A 20826-nucleotide genomic window follows, 5' to 3' on the forward strand; every position below is an offset into this window, starting at 1 on the left:
TAAGAACCAAAATTTAAAGTATTATCTTAAATCTGAACGCAGGTTCTAAACACTATAGCTGTCTTTACTAGTCACAAGGAAGGTGAACAAAACTGAGCAGAAATACACAAATACCAACAGCCTTCAACTAAACTGAAAACTGTTTTTTTTATATAGTCTTAGTCTTGTTTTCGCAAACTTTAGTCTCAAGCACATACTTATAAACAGATGCACCCCAGGGTGTGTGGGGTGTGATTTTCATTACCAGACTTACGGTTTTCTGTGGGCCAATCAAAATGTCAACTGAAACAGGAAAATAAAAATGTAGAAGAAGTATGCAGCATTTATTTTGCTTGCATGGATCCAGACAACCTGTGCAAACTGATCAATTACTGATGGAACTGACTCTACACCTGACAGTAATGTACATAAAAGCAAACAAAGCTGAAAATGTCTTCAGTGTAATATGATTAAATGAATAATAATCATTAACTTATACCAGATGAAGATGCTCATTTAACTTTAATTGACAATAATCTGGAAACAAAAGCACCAAACCATAATCGCAACTATGCTTGGCAAGTGTCATTGTTATACAGAAACAACAATTATATAGACCATTAATTCATTAATAAAAACATGACTTGTCACGATATAGCATGAGTTGCATGGGTTCTAATCCCAATTAAACTTCTTAATGTGCATCACCTGAAATTTATTCAAAATAATTAAGGTTTTACCAAACGTAAATTACTATTGATATCTTTAATGTCATTTTTCGTTGTATGGGTTGGAGCGAAGAAACCAGATATAACATACTTGGGAACAAACAATATAAAAAAGATTACTCACTTGGTTTTTTAGCAGTTGAGCTTGAAAAGTTCAAGACAGGACACAGCAATAAAAATTCGACGAATAAACAATAGGTACAAACCAAAATATCTAAAAAAATGCTAATAAATAAAACGCATTGTGTAAAAATCACATGTTAAGCAGCATCCTTGTTTCCCTCTCTTTCTCTCTCTCTGTGTGCTTGTGTTTATCGCAATAACAGTGCAATGTCTGGTTTACAAACATTCCACTTTTCACGTGTGAAAACGTGCTACTGTTATCATTATAGTGTACACCACACTGTAGCTGCTAACAGTAACTTAGTGAATGTTTATGTTTGCAAGTGTTCCCGCTTCTTTGAAGAAATTCGCGGCACTAAGCGGGTGCAAAGCATTCGGCACATGCGTATTAAATAGATGATGATAATTCCAGGAATGGTCTAAAGATCGGAAAGATGATAAAGGAAAGATGATAGAAAAAGGTTGATAATGATGATGGCTGGATGCTTGATCAATGATTTTTAATGCTTGCTTGATAAAGGTTGTTGGCTGGATGGTTCGATGAGAAAAATTGACGGCTTTCTTGAGTGATAGCTAAATAGTATAGCAGAACCAGATAAGGAGGAATGAGCACAATAGAAGAAGGAATAAAGCTAGTTTCAATTTAAATCGCGTTTAGTCAGCATACCTTGTCCATAAACGGTCATAACAGCAACGGCTGTCAACGTGCTAAATTGAGTGTTGACTGCCGTGCACGTGACTTCAGTCTCGGGAGTTTGAAAGGTCATGGTGCAGACACTGGCCTTGTCCACTCTGACCTCCATGTGACAGGGGATGTTCCACGTGTAGAGGACGTCTGGGAAATAGTCGGAAGCCTTACATGTCAGATTTGTTACTGTGTCTCCAGCACCAGTCTGAAAGGTTGACTCTGATATCTCAGCTCGGTCTGGACCGTCTGCAAAATGAAGACGAGAGTAAGTAATTGTCTAACATACTTTGCGTTATTTATCATATGTTTTACTGTGATTACAACATTTTTGGGACAAAAAGAAATAAAATAACAGTAGTGCACATAACCTACAGGCAACCTGGAGCTTAAATTCTGCTGATTGCAATGTGGCCCAGGTGAGATGGCAGACAAAGATACGGCCATTGTCAGCACGATGCACGTGGAGCAATTTAAGTGTTGCTGAGTCATTGTGTCCCTCCCATGTCACGACACCAGGTGGACTTCCAGGTGGGTTTGCCTCACACTTGCAGGTCACACTGGCATTCTCGGGGACAAATGCTGGGCATGACGAAATATCTAGTTGACCTGGACTACCTGTTATAATATAGATATAGTCGCACAATCTTGTGTACATATCCTGAATGTATCAGCAAGTCTATTGTTAGAAAAATATTTAGCCACTCTAATAGCAGAAACAAATTTGGTCAGATTAATAAAAGTATTTTTACGTTCTTTCTTTGGTCCCTTCTTATCTCTCTCTCTAGATATATATATATAGCGCGGTGTATAATTATGCTTGTGCCAGTATATGTGTCTTTGTATGAATGTGTTTGCCTGCCTGTTTATATATTATGTATTTATCGGCCAGTTTTAGCACTCCCTTATTCTTGCATCCTTTTCTTAGAACATATCGCTATAACAAGGCGTGCAATAACAATATGATGACTATGGTATAAATTAGTAATAAATAAAAGTATGCAATAGTCAAAAGTAGTTCTGATGTAAGCTATTTTTTGCTATTCCGGGAATGAAAATGTTGAAAGATTTTAATCTTAAATTTGAAAGAAAACTTACTAATGACCAACTGATAAGAATAATTATCAGCAAGTTCTGGTTTGCTAACGATGTAGTATGTGTAGGTTCCGTTCCTGCTCGGTAATGATGAGGTAAATGAACAGTTTCCTTGATAGTAGCCCAACCCTGTTCTGTTATCAGTGTAGAGTTGTAAGCTTCTGGACACAAAATCCCTGAAGATTTTCTAAAAAGAGAGAAGTGGCTGACACTTTATCTGATTAATTCAGTTAAATCGAACCCAAACATTTGTCTTTCTCGCCTGACTAAAGAGATTTAAAAATATTCATTTTGTATCTGACTTCTGTAAAGGGATTGTATCTGTACACTTTTTTCTCCTGCAAATCTTATGGTGCTTTTAAATTATTTTATATATTATATATGTCCCATCAAGACCTAGCAAACATTGTCTTATCTCTGCTATTAGACTAGCTCTTCACCACGTAATCAATTTATTTACAGTTCTTTGTCTATGTTATCATGGGCATCATTTTAGGTTTCTATCTCGAGAACGGAACTGTGTATTCGACATGATGACACAAAATAATCTTTTGCACTAAACTTAGATCAATCATTCAAACAATTCAACCAACTAGTCCATTAAGTTTTTAACATTTTAACTCTGTGTATGATCTATAAAAATTACAAAACTCCATAAATATTTCTGTAATCTTGTCAAATAAATCATACGTAAACTGATTTTACCTGACCAAGAACCCAGTAGCAATCGTATTTATTAAGAGAACTGTACATCTTGTAAAGAAAGCAGGATCCATGTAAAGACCAGCTGGATACATTGGTTGTAACGTGGCAGTTACTCAGCGCCACTTGACCTAAAGCAACAAATAAGTAAGAAGGTAATATTAAATATGAATACCATCGGAATACACAAATTTAAAGAATAATGTTAAATTGGGGAAACTACACATGGATTAGTGAACACGTGACAAGAGTACACTAATTAAATGTTTGTTCACACATTTTGCAAAAAAGAAAAACCCGATGCGGAACGCAGAACGTGACATTTAAAATATTGGATTAAAAATAATTGCAATAAACTAAGATTATCATCTTTTTTTAATTCTTTATTAATCTGTTTACGATTATTTAGAGTTGTCATGACACAATTAAAGTTAATTTTGTTAATCAATATTATATAGTTTTATATCTCTATATAAACTTTTTTGGCAGTCAAACATTCAGATCAGACATTGGTGAAACAGCACCTAGGACGTGTAGTATTTTAGTCAGGAGATGTGGTTTACAATTAAATGTTGGTAATGTGTTTTGTTTGCTACTTCCTTATTACTTCGTAATTATGTGTTTTGCTCTTTGTTGCTTACTTTTCATTCACTTATTTACTTGTTACTCAGTATTCTGTTGTCTGTTAAAGTTTTACTTACTTTTTAGCGAAATGACACACTCATGATATTCATTTGGGTGAACCCAGTTGTTTTCCTCGCATCGTACTGTCATTCCGGCATATGTCCTTGTCTTTGGAATCAGGAACAACGAACTCCTTTCTCCCATTCGTTTCAGGCCGACGTTACTGGTGCAACTGTTGTCAGTCCAGCATGTTCCAATGTATGTATAATCACCATTACGTAGTTTGTACCGCCACACGACATTTCTGTCTGTGCTGATTCCGCTGCATGTGATGATGGTACTTTGTTCCACTAGGGTTATCTGACCTTCATTGCACTGTTCAATGCGGACTGTGACATGCACTTAAGTAAGTATTCACCGACAGAAAACCACTTGTCTAAACAAATAATTGCTAATTTTAAATCTCATGACTGCCAATGTTTTAATAGGCATTCCATCACCGTAACAAGCCATTTAATCCCTTTTACATAGCATCAATATTATAATCATAAACAATGCCACCATGATAAAGTCACTATAATAACCTCTCTATCTTTCACTCTAGCCAGCACTGAAATTAATATATATGTTAATATAGTATATCTATTTTATTTTCGACGTCTTGTTGTAATACAAAAGATAAAGACCTACCCGAAAATCCTGTATGTATCAATACCAACAATATTAACAGAACACAGATATTCCCAGGCATGATAAACTCTCCAACATGCCGCGCGTCCATTCTCGTGTCCCGACGACAGTGACAGCTCAACATGTATGCCGGATGTTGACACAGCCAGTCGGGTCACAGTTCATCCCGGCATCACAAATCTTCAATTTAGTAATTCCCGGCCTACCGGAGGGTGATTTTTAGTGATCCTGCCATAACTATAGTAACTAGTGTACTCTTGATATTTGTACATGCCCACACAACCTTAAGATAAATATTATATAGTTAGACATATAAACGTTCTTTCAGAATGCAATCGTTTTGTCTGTCAGACACATAGGAAGACAAACACAATAGCGACATGTGAGAAGGCAACGCATAAATCTGTGCCATTTATTTGAGTGAAATGATATAACTGATTGTATGCTGCATTATTTGAATGTACGTATGTACACAAAATGTTTTACTTGTAGAGATGCAGACATTTTTATAAAGAAGGGTATACAAATTTTATTTGTTAACTTCTGTTGAAATAAATAAACACAATATTTGGTACTAAAATGATTGTTTAAATAAAACGCAAAAACAAAAATGCATCTTTGAGCACATTGCATGTTGCGGTTTTTTTAAATTAACAGATTGACAAGTATACACACAAGATTACCTTCTGTGGTACATACTAAACAAACAATGACAAGAATAGCAACAAACAAGATTTACATTGTTTGACTAGCAAGAACTGCTTCTTTCTCTCGATCCTAATGTAAAGATTTAAATATTTAGATATCTTCTGACTCACTTAACTTTCACACCAGCTAGGTCTTTACTGTCAGTGCAGTTGTCAAGCGGAAGCGGAAGTACACACGATTTAGCAGGAACTGTGGAGAGCTTATGAATTTCTATAGGACTAAGGAATACGTGCCAATCTGATTGATTTCAAAGGAACATGTCGCCACAGTAACATATCTCATATACACAAGATTTTCAAATACAGGTTTATGGATGCACACACACATACACGTGTGATTTATATTTTTGTCGATGAGAAGATAGAAGATCTGCGTTTAAAAAAGAGAACCAAAGAACATAGAAGCAATCATTCCCCAAAATATTTTTTTCCATCGTCCCCGACGCTATATGCAATTGATTTTTTTAAAAACTTCCAGGAGATAAATTTATCCTCTCCTCATTTTCTTTATACTAGCTCTACTCCAAGTGCAACCTGTGAATATACTAACCTAACCTTAAGACATATCAATTTCACTCAAACTCAGCCAAATTAAGCTCACAATCGTCTGTGACAGGCAAAATCTGGATTTCCTTTTCCTGACATGCTGTGTACTTCCTTAGCATTGTGTCTATCTATCACAGTTCGCGCTTGACTGACGACGTACTTGCTTATTATTGTATGACAGAAGTAAACTATTCTGTATATTATACGTGACTTTATGTTCCCAAAATGCTTCTCCCTGGTAGCATGGAACTTAATCACACCTTTAAGCAATCAGCAGAAAAAAACTGGGGTCCTTTTCTTAAAACAATCCACACTTCTTCGTCGTCTTATTATTTTTTATTCCTACTCTCTTCTAGCTTATCCATAACTTATCCTATTTTGAGACATTATTTAGTAGAAAAGCATGAACTCTTTTTGTATTCATCCACAAAATGGATGTCATATAACTAATTCAAATTTATTTAAATATTAAAATATCTGTAAACTGATTATCGCCAAGGTACTACAAGGGATATAAAACAAATTTTTGAAGGAATGCATGCTTAAAATCCAGTTTGCCCGTTTTTTTTCGTATAAAACTCTAAGGATTCTCATTGTTTGCAGGAAACAGGGTTCTTGTGTTTACTGATGTGACACAGCAGTGGTGTCTTTCTTGCAGCTTGTGATAAAATATTGTGTATGTCTGCCTGCGTGTGCAATTGTTTGTGTTTATATGATTTCTGTGTATATCTGTGTGCCTCAGTGTCTGTGTGACTGAATTGATCAGTATGTTTCCTCAGACAGAGTATACAAACATACATACTTAAAATATGTCCGTGTGTGTTTGTGCGTGACGTGCGTGCGTGCGTGCGTGGATGCGTGTGAGTTGATCACAACCCTCAATATTCTAAAGACTATATATTAATACAAATCAATAAACAACATTCCCAATTTTTCCTTAACTAGTACAAGTTTTATTATTGAGAGAAAAGATTCGACGAGACTGCTTTTAATATTTATTCAATGTAGTTCAAAGCCATTGTGTATTTGCACATTATCTTTTGTGCTAAACAAAACTGGGAAAGAAGTGATTTGATGTTTTAAACCTTGGGATTTTTTTAAAAGTTCCACATCATTTTTTCATTTGAGTTCTTCCGAATCATAGTTTTACAAGAGAACCTATAAACACAGACTGGTTTTTTTTCGTAAATCATTTCATCTCGCGGTTTCTCATTATTTTTCTTGGTCACGTGTTTGCTCTGGGCTGTGATGTAAGAAGATCTGCACATTGATAGACCTCGTTAATGTGGTCCTCAAATTCTGCAATTTAGAAAAATAAATACTTATAAAGATCATATTTTGATACTGCACGCTTGTCGTGTTATCTGATATTTTAACATTAGCTAACATTCGTTATATGTTCAAAAACAACATATAGGACAAACGCTGGCGCTAAATCATCTGTCCAGAACATTTTCGTACTTTTAAGTACTTAAAATTGAATGATTTTTCAGTTTTATACTTTTTTCTTTTCATTTTGTTTTCTTTTTTAATAAAAGGCATAGATCGTCTTAGTTTCATTGAACTCACCTTCCTGTTTTCTTGATGATGTTTGTCTTTACGCCTAAGATCTAAAGCAGAGATTATAATGAAGGTATGAATAAAATATATAAAAAGTTATAATAAATATTGACAACTGTTGATGCATTAACACAAACTTCCATCCTCTCACATGGAAAAGCACGGATAAACGGAAAGATTTATGGTACGGCTATATGGGGCGATGGTCCAGAAGGAGTGATTAGCCTTGTAAAACTAATAAACTCAGTTACACAGAAAAATACGCTTATTATTATTTTGCCAAATAACATAACACATTTTCTAACAATCATTATTAAAAAACATAATTAATATGGATCATAATAACGCTTATTTTAGAGCCTAGGATTCGTAAGAGACATGGACAGAATACAAAGGACTAAAGAAGAAGCAACTATGTAAAGAAGCAATGAAAGACAAGCATAGAAGACACAAAGAAGGTTACTAATGAAGCAGCAGGTTTTAAGTAGTTTTGACAAAATCTAAAAGATATTTAATATTCCACTAGTTCTTAAAGCACAGAAGCTTACTTTGCTGTCTTCGCCGTCTGAAGATTACAAAGAAAATGACTGATGCGATGATAAGGGCGGTTATTGCCACAAGTACAATAACAATAATAATAACTGGATGATTCTTCGCTTCAGAAGGCAAAGATTCTTTACTAGGCGTCGTTGCTCCATGGCTGACTACAAGAACAAATAATAATGATAAAACAACTTTAAGCAGCTTTTCCCCGTTTAGAAAATAAAGATCATTACAGAGTCATACTATTATTTATAGACATGAGGACAATAATGTATTTACTTAGTTATACGAGGTATTTCTTAAAAGAGGCTCAATAATAATGGGACAATAATAATGGTTAATAAGCACTTGCTTAAATTCACTTTTAGGAATACATTGTGCTTACAAGCATCTACAAAAGGAAAGAAACTATTCTAATGTTATACAAGTGGCAAATAGTTATGATCAAGATATACACGATTATTCTTATTGTATCTCGATTCGTTAGACTGAACATTAAAACTTGACATTATTTCTTTTCTAATCGTTCTTTACCATTACACAAACTAGTTTGGAATGTAAAAAAAGTGTTTACCTGAAGTTAGAGGCACTGTAGAAAATGTTTTGCAGGTGTCATCTTTAAAAAATTGATAAATAGTTGTCAATTCCTTGCTTTAAAACACTTACACTTATGTTTATTTTACTTTCAGTTTATAGATGTAGCTAACGTAATAAGCAGTGGTATATTAACTATTTAAATTTTATTATTGTAATAATGCTATGTTATATTGTACTATGGTTAGGGTCAAATAAAATTTACAAAAATAAAATAAATAAAAATGAAAAACAACAAGAAAAAATGGCGGTGATAGTGACGATAATATATTACTAATACCAAATGTTTAGTAAGATAGTCGGGGAAATGGATTATGTTTCATTAGATGAATTTTATTATGTAAAATGTGCGTACTTTTCATTTTAAAATGGTTTAATAGATTGTAGATGGACATTATTAACTGTAAATTAGTTTCCAAATTATATTTCAATATTGTGAGACATACATAAAACGTTATAATACACATAGATTTGGGCCAATAAACAAAAACACGATCAAAAGTTAAAACAAGCAAAAAGGACGATGAAGGTGATAATAATCTGTTACTGAATGCTAAACATTTAGTAATATACTTAGTTTGGAATTATTACTTCTAATATGTGTACACTCTGCATTTTAAAAACGTTTGATATAGTGTAGACGGATATCACTAACTGTTGATTAGTTTAATATTTTAATTTAAGCGTTTTTAAATATTTTGTTACAGCCATCTATTGTTTCATATTTAGAAAACAGTTTATTGGAGTCTGAATAATCACATTTTTCGTTGCACATACACCTGTATGCATGCTAATGTATGGCGAGGACTTCTGAAATAAATATTATAATTCTTTATTAATAAATTATTAAAGTTGAGGGCAAAATGTCAGAGCTTACCGTTCGAAATGACTTGTGAAAATGCTGTTTTTGTTGAACCAATCACAGTTACAGTGATGATGTAATTCCCCTTTTCCTGAGGCAGCTGCCACTCGAGTGAACACTTGCCCCGGTAACACTTGTCGTTGCAGGCGGTATTGTCATTATCCCATGAGTAGCCGAAATCACCAGCTTTTCTATTTACTCTACTGTTGTTGTTCTAGCAAACAAATGATCACAAATATTTAGGGAAAGCAATAGTTATAACGTAATTCTTTGGATTATTTTTGCTTGAATTCTTAATTGTAATATCAAAATGTAAAAAACAAATCAATTTATTTTGTGCATATGATTAAATTTACAAATAAATATACCATGTCTTGTTTCAGTGCCAGGCTAGAAATAAGTAAAAAGGCACGATATAAATATAGGAAGAAATACAACTGAGTGTACTTTTCAGAAGACTGGACAAATGATACAGGTATTACCGGGAATAACTGTCAGTAAATAGGATGATAAAAAAAGCACTGTGCGCTTTCTCTCTGTCTCACACACACACACAAGCATATTAATTACCCCACCAACCGATGTAAAGGTACACACCATATTTTTCAATGTCCACACGCACTCATGCAAATTGTCAGACGAGAACATATTGTTTATGAAACAAGAACCGGAGACATTTCTGTTGACACAAGTGGAGTTGATATTACAATGGCTGAGGACAGGGTGATCTGGAAAGAAAATCCAGAAACAAGCTGACTGTATAAACTAAAAATAAAGTTTTATTTTAAACTTTCTTTACAAAAATCATGTAAAGACATTAAAATAATACATGGAAAGATACGATTTAAAGACAACTTTAATGGTAATAAAACTTGAGGGTACTTAAACTTTAGACTAAACTTCGTGCTAAACAGTGCTTAGTAAGGTAGTTGCTCTGTTATGTAAGAAACGCTTATTATAAATTTATATGACAACATAGTCCTTTCCACAACCAAATGTCTTCTCATTGACCATCTGGAAGCCGTAAGACATAAATTTTGCCATTCATTGCTGTATTGTTGACCATGCAACCTATGTGAATGTGACAGTAAGTCATCAACATGTAACTTTTGGTTCAAGATAACAAACTACTCATCTAAAAGTTAAATACTAACGTCTGATTAGGAGTCGACAAGTATGGCGAGTCTTTTGTAACGTATCCTCACAAGTGATTTGATCGCCGGCGACTTCTCGAAATCTTTTAAGAATAAGGAGTTGACTGTCTGTTGACTGATTATCTCTTGTTATCTTGAATCGATTGCTGTTTTTACTGAAACAGATTCCCTCAGAACTGCAGTTACCCAAGACCTCTTCCGTTCCTCCATCTTTAGAGCGAAGCCATACGTTTCCGCTATTCCTGGGAATATTTTGACAGGTGATTGCCTCAGGAGCATCTTCAAATACTACTACTTTGCTGCTGGTGCAGTTACTGATTTCAACCTCTTGAAACAGAAGAATAGTTGAAAATGAAAACATTTATCTCCACATCTAAATACATTGACACGTTATTTGACATTGTTGTTGTTTTCTATAAAAACTAGGTGACAAAGTGTGATCTTTAGAAACAAATACTTGACAGCCACCTTTAATGTTTTACTAGTGAATTAAGACTCTTTCTTGTATTAAATTATAGTTCCATTACTGATTTCAATGTATAATTAGGTTAAACGCATATTAAAAAAGCATTCATATTTAAATGTAATCTCGAATTTTAATAATTTTAATGAAAATTAAAATGTTTTTGTGCTATTTTTCTTTTAGTAGAAGGTGTGTTCAAATAATCATTAGATTTCGGAAAAATATTGAAGACATTTTATCTTAAGTACAGAAATCGTTTAGTTTCATTACTAGGGTTAAACGGTTCTTTCAATATAATTCTTCAGCATTGTAACTTTGAAATAAATTTATTTAAAAAAATTCGAAATGTATGTGTATGCTATTATATAGAATGCGAACATTTTAATGATATTTTGCCTGTTCGTCTTACTAGAAAACAAAAAAACAAATTCTTAAAATTAAGATTTCTGCTGAACTTTGAGATGTTTTTCATTGGTAGAACTGAAAGGAAGCCAAATATATTTTTTTTGTTTATGTAACAATGCATCAATGCCTTTGCCCTAAACACACGGGAAAAAACGCACACACACCCACACGTTCCCGCATAAAGAGAAAGAGAGGAAGAGAGAGAGAAAAGCTGCAAGAATAGTGCACAGAATATTAAAAAACGGAACTGCTAATTATAAACATATTTTAAAAAAATTAAAAAAACTTGCTTTTTAAGATTAATGTACAGTTGGTATTGGTGCTGCTCACTCTATCGTCGCAGCTAATGACCACACCGTGGTCCTCTGTGCCTCCCTTAAGAATTCTAAGCTGGCTGACGGTTGAGTTTGCTTCCCTGGTGATGTTGTAGTCGTCACTGTAGCTAGTCGAACAGTTTCCATCAACACTGCACTGGGCCAGAACACCTTTGTACTGGTGATACCAGACTACAGAACCGTTGCTGGAGATCCCCTCACAAATGATCGGCTCATGTAAATCTGTCGATCCGTCTGTCTTGTTGCAGTTTCTAAGTTTTATTCCTGAAGACACGCAATACTTCACTCAGTATAGTAACTGCCGATTTATTGTTTGTGAGATAATTACGAACATGATTACAAGTAGTTGTTACTTCTCTCACCTACCATATCTAGACCCAATAAATTTTTAATTTTTTGCTCTTAACTGATTTTACATTTTGTTAGAATGCTTTTATTTCAGCTGTGTGCACACATGCATGGACAAACAACAAGCTCACCTTCAGCTCCACATACTGAGTACAGAATTACAAGGCAGGTTATCACTACTCCCTGCATGGTTTCATCAGAAAAACATGGCTTTAATTTAGAAGTGATGTGCCACAGAAATGCTTACACATCTTCACTGACTGAGGGCCTTGTCAAGTGGAACAGGAAAGTGCAAACCAGTCAACAGGAACCATGGTAAGCTGGGCTACAGGATGCTCGACCATTTGGCATCGAACATAGAATTCTTCCGGTTCTTTGTCATGCACAATCAAGAAACACGAGCACACAAATATACATTGACAAACACATAGAAACATGGGAACTGTTCACTATTATTATTAACTTTGTCAGGTTATGGAAAAAAGGAGAATATGTATATTGGTTTCTATAAAAGGCTTTACCAGATCAATGTACTAAATTCAGACTAAATATACAGGAATCGCATGTTAACAAAACACAAGTAAACATGAACACAAGAACACAAGAAGACACACATCTATACGCTTTCACATTTTGTTTCCTTCTCTGTCTCTCACGTTTTCAGTTGCTGATGCAAAAACTATAACAAAGACATCAACTAGAAAAGTGTATAATTTTTATCAGTAAGTTAAGATCTCTAGCAAAGAAATCAGAGGACGACTAAACAAGAAAACATAAAATCAAACCAGTACTTTCTATTAATTTTTTTTTCTTCCAAAGCGAATATTTTCCAATCTTTCTGGCATCGGGGGTTAGAGTAACACTCCTTTGTCATTAATCAAGTTTTAACACAACCCCAGCCTCGTCATTAAAATCGTCTAACCCTAACACCCAAAATATAAACTCTCTCTCTACCCCATAGACATATACCTTCGTTTTTACGGTGTATTTATTTCACATAAATACTCAGAAGGGCAAATCATTATAAGCTGACAAAATGTTAGAGAGTTCTAAGTCTCTTGAATGTGGTTTCCTGATGCCGGAAGAATGTTTCTCTCTCCATGCACGCTCAGCTCACAAAATACAAGAGACACTAAGTCTTTGTGTTTAATTGCCACGCCTAACCGGATGTAGGTCTTCATGAGAACTTTTGATGACAGAAACAAGATAATCGCTTGGCGAAGTTCCAAAGAGGATTTTCCAAGTGTGCAGGAAGCGGGGCACTTGTAGTCAAGTATCTATCTACACAAGTGAGTTTATAGTGGCATGTTCATCACAAGGCAACCTTCTGTGATGTGAAATGTGTGTATGCACGTCTCTGTATGTATATATCTGTGCATGTGTGTGTTTGTGGGATGTACGCAATTGCATTTGTTAAATGCATGTCGGAATTTATAAGTTTATTTATACATGATAGAAGTCACGGAGAAGGTTCTATTAACACACTACTCCTGTCACTTGGAAACCGTAACTCCTTCCTGAAGCCGTTATGTGTATGATTATCTCCCCTGTTCTAGTGGACGTACATTTATACGGATGCTCATGTAGTAAAGGCTATCTCAAAAATTAAATGCAACAAACCTTGAGTTTCTGGTAGGCAAATTTCGATATTCTGCCTTATTACGATACCTAGGTATAGACCACAAAATAAACATTTTTCTTCTTCTTAGTTATAATGTTGAAAGTTTACATACACGTATATATATATTACTAAGCTAAGCGTTATCTATTATATACATACGGATAGCTTGGTTTGTAGTAACAGATATTTAAACTACATTAATATTAAACGTTTCATGGTTAAGACAAATGAAAAGATAAAGAAACGTAGAAAAGATCGCCACCAACTCTTAATATGTAAGTACACTACTCATTGCTTTATAAGCACGGAAAAGTTTTTTCTCCTTGAAAGATGAAGTGAACACGAAGCATGCGAAATACTAAATGTAACCGCTTCCGTTTCTTCTTTATTAACGTTGTTCAATATTTGATTTGTTGGCTAAACTTATTCGATAACAAGTGTCCTGTTTTCTGTCTCGGGGAAAATATGCTCAATAGCAATATAAGACCACTGCTACCAATAAATTTGAGAAATCAACACTAAAATACAACTGAATACGAATGAATCATAAAACAATTTTATTCCCAACAAATTTATTTCGATAATAAATAAGATTCTCAGAAATCGCCACAATATACATAATTGTGGTTATATATAGCATCTGTCATGGAAACCTTTAAATATGTCATGTATAGATTACAGAAGATAAATGAGTCTGATGGAACAATACAACAAAACTGTGTATATATATATATAAAGATTGTGTATACCTTATTTTACTCATACAATGGTTATGTACACGTGGTATTTCGCAAGGAAAATTTTACTCAATCACAAAAATACTTTTTCTTTAAACTAATGATTTCAATCTACATAAACAATATTAACCTGGAACAACGGGCATCTCGAAGTTTATTTTCCTGAATCATGTGAATTTATAAAGAAACGTTTATTCATATAAATATAAATTTATTTATATTGTTTATATATACACAAATGGGGAGTACATATGCACTCAAAAGGGATACATAGTTGTCTAATCTTTGGCCGTTCTTTTCTGTCTGCAATGTTGATATGAATAACTTAACTACGTGGATAACAGTTGCAACATATGTCTAAGCAGGCTGTTTGAAGTTCATTCACCTGGACTGAGTGGCCATTGTCAGTTGGTTTTTGGCTGGCAGGTCCATTCATGTAGGGGTGTTCATTAAAATTTGTTCGTGTCGTTTTGTCATAGACGTCTCCTAAGAAAGGAAAGTAGCATGTATTACTGAACTTTATTTTATTGATAAAGAAAACACAAAAAATGTTAGCTAGAACTTCATTTATGTCTGGTTTGTTAGTACATGGCAAATTAAATACCCTTGGTTACATTTTCAACTAGCTTGTCAGCCTCCGTTAGACTAAAATTCAAGCCTTTAAAATGTTATCGACTTTCTCCCGGAATAATAATCATATATAAGTGGGGATGTATAGATTGTCTTCTTGGATATGTAAGGTTGTGCAATACAATGAAATATCACTTACCTATTCTTTTAATGCAAACCACTGTTACAGCAACTATGATGCCCACAATGATGACACTTGCAAAAGCGATACCAGCGATTGCTATGTAGCCTTCCTGCCATGTCCATCTCCATCCATTGGTGCTGGAAGTCGTGTTTACGATAGTGGAACAGTTGCCAAGCTGATGGTTACCTGTAAATTAACTTTATGTCAGCAAGGATCGTTTTGAATTCGATTAAAAGTGTGTAGGAATGCACAGTGCACAAAATAGAACCTGGATACTAATGGCACAGACAGCTGATATAGGTGGTGTTCAAAATGATGCGAGAATGTGAAACACCATACAGAATTAAAATCAACTTTAAAAATACGAACCAGTTTCAATCCAGAAGAACAATAACATCGTAAAGCTGAAGATTTGCATTTTTTCATGCAGTTTGTTGTGTTGACACATCAACTGACAGCTGTCCAAGCCTACCAACACCAGTAACAGACTAAGAAGAGGAAGTGTCTCAGGATCTGTTGTGACATGTGTGAGGCGAGATTTCAGAAAACCTTTTTATATTAGAACTGCTCGATGATTAATGTATAATACTTCTCTAAAGTCAGAAAAAAATCGTAAGGAGTGACTCATCTGATTTAGCATTTTTCATGTTTTTAACTCATCTAGTTCCTAGCTGCAAGTTGACATTAATTGTGATATTCACCTGCATGTAATGTGTTAGCAAGTAAATCGGACATAAATTTCATGGAAAAACAGATAGTTGCAGATATTTCAAAGCTTGTTTAAAAAATATGAGAAAAATTAAATAACAAAAATGACGAGATTAAATAGAATACAAAATTTACTAACGTTTTCTAAATTAATTTGGGCGATTATACATTAAGTTATATTTTTTCAAGCTTTTTAATGAGCCCACAGGTCTAAGAAGAAAAACTATTTTTTATGAGTTTTACACACAGGCATGCCTGTGTAAGAGACGCTGGTCAAGGAAAAAACCCCAAAAAAAAATTTGATAAATTAAAAAAGAAAAAAAATTGTAACCAGTTGTAAATGACTTTGCTTTGCAGTGTTCATGAAATGGTGAAACTACTTTATCTGTTTACATGTTATCAAAAGCGTTAAACCAGTCCAGTATAAGAGAGGTAAACAGAGAGACCATATATGGCCTTGTATGATTCAGGATGTGGTGCTGCTTAGAAGCCAGGAAGACTCATCTTTATATACTGAACATTTGGTGACGCATGAATGAAAAATGCAGGAAAAACCACGAAGTCCAACGACCACAAAATATGCCGGATTTAATGTTTGACATGAATTTGGTGTAGGTGGAATACTAACTCATAACCTTCTGCAGCTGTTAGCACAAGTATGCTGGTGGTGGTGGTGGTGGTGGTCTTCTTCTTCTTCTTCTTCTTCTTCTTCTTCTTCTTCTTCTTCTTCTTCTTCTTCTTCTTTTTCTTCTTACTATTATTATTATTAGAAATAAATATTCCTAGCGTAGTATGAAAAGAATATTATGAAGCAGAATCACCGATTTTTTTTATATGAATCCTAAATTTCGTCACAGGCTCTGAAGTGCTTTGTATTTTTAATTACTATTAGTTTCATATTAATTTGTTTGCAAGGTAAAGTTTTCCCTCTAACTACTCTTCTGTCATTTTTTCTAACATGTTTTTCAACGTTGTTTAGTATCTAAGCACAGCGTTAAAATAATGGCATAACAAGGTATAAAAAAGAAAAAAAAAAAAGTGTATAGGAACAATTTAATTTAATATGATGTATTAAAAATGCATTATCTGGCGAACAACAGCCTGGCATAAAGTTTTTCTCGCGATGCAGGTCAAATAGTGTTAGGGTTACCTGCGAGAATGTCGAGATCCCACTTGTAGTAACATGCAAGAGCAACGAAAAGAAAATGTTCTTAGTTTATGTTTGTAGAACATTCCACGTAAAACAGAATGCATTTAACAGTGACATTGGTCCCAGGGGTTTGTGGTTTGCCTTCACTGTTAACACTCTTTCACATATTCACACACCCACACAACACCTACAGCACACACATTGTCACAATATATATATATATGTTCACACATATTTTCCAAATTCTAACATTGACAGAAAAGACTCCTCACCCAGATCTTTATTAAACTTCCCCAAGTAATGAGATAAGATGAAATTCATTTTTAAATATGAAACAGTTAGTTTGTATATGCATGCAAAAGTATGTCTCAGATATCCATGTGATTATATAACATTATAAAGATACATAGGAGAAGTGATTACTGAAACTTTAATACCTGATTGATATATTGATTATATTGATAACAATATAACTAACATAAAACGAACATAAAATAAAATATGACGATTATAAAATGTTTAAAGAAAAAGAATTATTTACATATATTAACAACAACAATAGTAATATTTATTCAAATAATTCAAATAACCTTTACTTGCAACGCCGAAAACTCGTGTAGACAAAAATGTATACAAAAAATTTTAGACCTTGAACGAAATCTTGCTTGATAAATAAGCAAACAATAAATTAGTTGTCTAATTTTAACTTCAATGTGAAAATGTGTCCTTTAACATTACACAAAATAGGTAAATTATCTGATGAAAACTGCCTGAATAAATAAGATTAAATATAAATACATCCCAAGATGAAATCAAATTTCATATTTCTTAGAAATAAAAAAAACACACTTAAGTTCTCACAATTTGAACGACAAAGTTTCTTTTACAAAGTTATTTACAAACTGTGTTTTGTTACTTACAATCACAGTACCATAATATAATTCATCATAAAAAATAATATATATTTACGATAGAAATAACATCTAAAACATGAAAAGATAGAAAATTATAAAATATTTATGAAGAACAAATGTGCAGATTGTTCACTTCCTTCTATGAATACATATAAAATGTTTATTAATATAATTTCTCACTAGTGACAAATACATTAACACATGATATTTACATTGGAGATAAAGTGGTAGCGTTATCTTATAAGATGAATTTTTTTTTAAAATTGGAATTCTCTTTTTTTAAGTTCATCTTTCTGCACCAGAATATCACAGCTTGCTGAGGCGTACATTGTATAAACATAATATTTATTGATATACATTACTGAAATTGACTAAGAACAAGTAAATACATACAAACATGACATGTAAGTTGCTGATTTTTCTGAGGTAGCTCTGAGGATGTAGTTCTAACAATACGGAGGTGAGCTTACATGAATAAAGAACGTGGAATGGCATGTGGAGGGATGTTCATGTAGACAGGTTGAAGTTCATTCTCCTGGACTGAGCGAGCGAAGGGATTGACATGTTGACCGGTGAATATTATCGTGTAGGGGTGTTCGTCATTCATTTGTGTCGTTTGGTGATAGATATTACCTGCAAATCAAAGATAAAGAGAAATTTAAAAAAAAATGTCTATTGACTACAAACTAACGAAGACCAAGTGTTAAGAAAGTTTGGAAGCTAAGGGAGTTCGTAATATTGAAAATCTGTCGTTAAGTAAATAAAATCAGTTTTTGCACTAGTATACTGTCTGGTTCGGATTTTTTTTTGGCTAATAGTGATGTAACAATAAATTTTAATAAATTATCGCTTACCTTTCCTTTTAATAAATACGATTATCACAGTGACTAGGAGGCCTGCAGCAATCACACTTGCCACAACAATCAGAGCCACCTTAAATGGTTCTAACTGTCCTGTAAAGGAAAACAAATAATGACAATTATTTTGACAAGACATTATTTACGGTTATTGTCATTATAATAAAACTGTTTAGAAATAGTATAGAGAACTTATGTAAGTTAAAAGGTTGACATGATAAAAATGTATAAGAATACAGGTGGGTGTTTATAACAAGTTAGATTAACATAACAATAAAATTATATCTATATATAAATGACTTGCGTATCAACATTTACAGTGTTATTCATACACACATTTATATATACATACCCTGTGATGTGTCTTTCGGGTCGATCGTCTCTGGGTATGTCGGAATTGGAATGTCTGTAAAGTATTTTTTTTCAAAATAACACTCATTAAAGACAAGTAACATAAAATAAAATGTAATCAACAAAATTGTATAATGATTTTAATCCTATATCTGTTCATTTTGTGAGTTGCTTTTCTCTCAAAACGGTATGTTATTACGATTTTTATTGCAGTGGTGAACAGAAAAAGGCTTTCTCCAAATAATGAAGTTCACGAATAATTGTAAAACTTTATGAATTAACAAACAATCCTGAGATGAAATACTCACTTTCGACAACAAGTTGACAGGTATATTTAGATCGACTATCCATGCAAGTGAAGTTCTGGGGAGGTTGACGGTGGTTTAAGCCGCGAGGGATGACTAACTGGCTCCAAGTTGAGCTCCGACTAAACTGATAATCGAGGTTCGTAAAATTCGAGCATCTACCCGCTGAATAGCAGATTGCAATATCTATCATCTCAAAGTCACACCAAGTATTGGCATCTCCTTCGGCGATTTCTCCACAGGAAAGGACGATAGGTGTGTTTTCCGATACAATCCGTATCTCGTTGTCGCAGTTATCAATGATAACACCTGTTGACAAATGCGTTGTACAGAAGAGCATCTATTTATGAACATAAGTATAGACATTCAAAATTATTTGCAAATAGTCAAACAATTTTTTCAACATTTTATAATCTGAGACCTTATACTTGGCAGATTATTTGTATATCTCACAATGTAATTTTCTTTTTCTTATAAAATGAGTGAGAAACACAATTTTGTCACCTAACTTTTAAAATTTAGTAGCACTTAAAAGCCACAGAAAATAAATCGTAAATTGAGACAAGTTACTAACCTTCGGATGTCAAGAAAAATATCACTGTCATGAGGCAAGCTACTTGAATTCTTGGGAGCATGACTGCCAACTGATGTCTCGAGTACAACCTCCTTAACTACAGAAGTCTGTGTGCAATGACAGATACTTGAATGTCAGTCAAATTTGAGGACCAGCATACCAACCATTTAGGTGACGTAGGATATATTCTAGGATATCCTTGGGATGCGTATTTAGATGATGCATGAGTGAGAAATCGTCCGGAAAACCACTTACAGCGATGACCACAAATATAATGACCTGATTGTGTACTTGACATGTTTAAGTGGCTCCTGTTGTAACTGTACTTGGAATTCTTAATCAGAACCTTTGAAAATTCCGTATCATCCGGGTTATTTTAGCCTGAGTGTAGCGGCGTGATGGAAAGTTAGGTGGGGAAAATCCTGTTGCTTGGAAATTTTAGAGCAGACATATTTTTATGTACAACTACACTAATTAATTAGCAATAATATGATTTATAAACCATCAACATTTTAATTAATATTTTCTGTTAAAACTTTAACAACTTTGTAAGGAATCTACGTAAAAGTAATTCAAGAAACGACCTACTCTGTAACTTGCATAAAAAGTTGGACCCGGAGCAAACTTGGCATGAATCAAGGTCTGCCTCCGTGCATCCTGTTAGGTTCTGTGAATAACTTGACTAACCTGTCTAAAATAGCCTTAGTCGCCA

The 20826-nt window shown here is 33.8% G+C and overlaps 3 protein-coding genes and 1 long non-coding RNA gene across 4 annotated transcripts; all 4 read right to left on the reverse strand.

The window, feature by feature from the left end:
• Positions 1-27: 27 nt before the first annotated feature.
• LOC112568170 lies at positions 28-6722 on the reverse strand. Its single transcript, XM_025245329.1, has 6 exons — positions 4627-6722; positions 4014-4325; positions 3316-3443; positions 2614-2797; positions 1891-2133; positions 28-1764 (listed from the first exon to the last, which is right to left on the reverse strand). The coding sequence occupies exons 1-6, from the start codon at positions 4748-4750 to the stop codon at positions 1469-1471; spliced, it is 1287 nt and encodes a 428-aa protein (XP_025101114.1). The 5' UTR covers positions 4751-6722; the 3' UTR covers positions 28-1468.
• Positions 6723-6862: 140 nt separating this feature from the next.
• LOC112568169 lies at positions 6863-12433 on the reverse strand. The gene is made up of 9 exons (XM_025245327.1): positions 12275-12433; positions 11751-12059; positions 10593-10919; positions 10036-10166; positions 9454-9652; positions 8557-8598; positions 7988-8143; positions 7449-7489; positions 6863-7178 (listed from the first exon to the last, which is right to left on the reverse strand). The coding sequence occupies exons 1-9, from the start codon at positions 12330-12332 to the stop codon at positions 7092-7094; spliced, it is 1350 nt and encodes a 449-aa protein (XP_025101112.1). The 5' UTR covers positions 12333-12433; the 3' UTR covers positions 6863-7091.
• A 1876-nt stretch (positions 12434-14309) lies between these two features.
• On the reverse strand, positions 14310-16027 carry LOC112568375. The gene is made up of 3 exons (XR_003100074.1): positions 15625-16027; positions 15271-15441; positions 14310-14987 (listed from the first exon to the last, which is right to left on the reverse strand). It is a non-coding gene; the product is annotated as an uncharacterized LOC112568375 (long non-coding RNA).
• A 1588-nt stretch (positions 16028-17615) lies between these two features.
• Positions 17616-20422, reverse strand: LOC112569520. The gene is made up of 5 exons (XM_025247329.1): positions 20115-20422; positions 19544-19849; positions 19237-19290; positions 18882-18980; positions 17616-18660 (listed from the first exon to the last, which is right to left on the reverse strand). Exons 1-5 carry the CDS (start codon positions 20173-20175, stop codon positions 18494-18496), a joined length of 687 nt encoding a protein of 228 aa, XP_025103114.1. The 5' UTR covers positions 20176-20422; the 3' UTR covers positions 17616-18493.
• Positions 20423-20826: the final 404 nt, after the last annotated feature.

This window comes from Pomacea canaliculata, linkage group LG7 (assembly GCF_003073045.1).
Source record: "Pomacea canaliculata isolate SZHN2017 linkage group LG7, ASM307304v1, whole genome shotgun sequence".
NCBI classification, from domain to species: domain Eukaryota; kingdom Metazoa; phylum Mollusca; class Gastropoda; order Architaenioglossa; family Ampullariidae; genus Pomacea; species Pomacea canaliculata.

Excerpts from the sequence above, each read along its gene's own strand:
- LOC112568170 (XM_025245329.1), bottom strand. The coding sequence starts at position 4,750 with ATGTTGAGCTGTCACTGTCGTCGGGACACGAGAATGGACGCGCGGCAT. Across the intron at positions 3,444-4,013 it reads GTGTGTCATTTCGCTAAAAA|GTCAAGTGGCGCTGAGTAAC; the intron begins GTAAGTAAAACT and ends TTGTTGCTTTAG. Across the intron at positions 1,765-1,890 it reads ATTTAAGCTCCAGGTTGCCT|ACGGTCCAGACCGAGCTGAG; the intron begins GTAGGTTATGTG and ends TTCATTTTGCAG.
- LOC112568169 (XM_025245327.1), bottom strand. The coding sequence starts at position 12,332 with ATGCAGGGAGTAGTGATAACCTGCCTTGTAATTCTGTACTCAGTATGT. Across the intron at positions 9,653-10,035 it reads TGTGGACATTGAAAAATATG|AACAACAACAGTAGAGTAAA; the intron begins GTGTGTACCTTT and ends TTTGTTTGCTAG. Across the intron at positions 7,490-7,987 it reads CAGACGGCGAAGACAGCAAA|ATCTTAGGCGTAAAGACAAA; the intron begins GTAAGCTTCTGT and ends TCTCTGCTTTAG.
- LOC112569520 (XM_025247329.1), bottom strand. The coding sequence starts at position 20,175 with ATGCTCCCAAGAATTCAAGTAGCTTGCCTCATGACAGTGATATTTTTC. Across the intron at positions 19,850-20,114 it reads ATTTTTCTTGACATCCGAAG|GTGTTATCATTGATAACTGC; the intron begins GTTAGTAACTTG and ends ATTTGTCAACAG. Across the intron at positions 18,661-18,881 it reads CGTATTTATTAAAAGGAAAG|GTAATATCTATCACCAAACG; the intron begins GTAAGCGATAAT and ends TTTGATTTGCAG.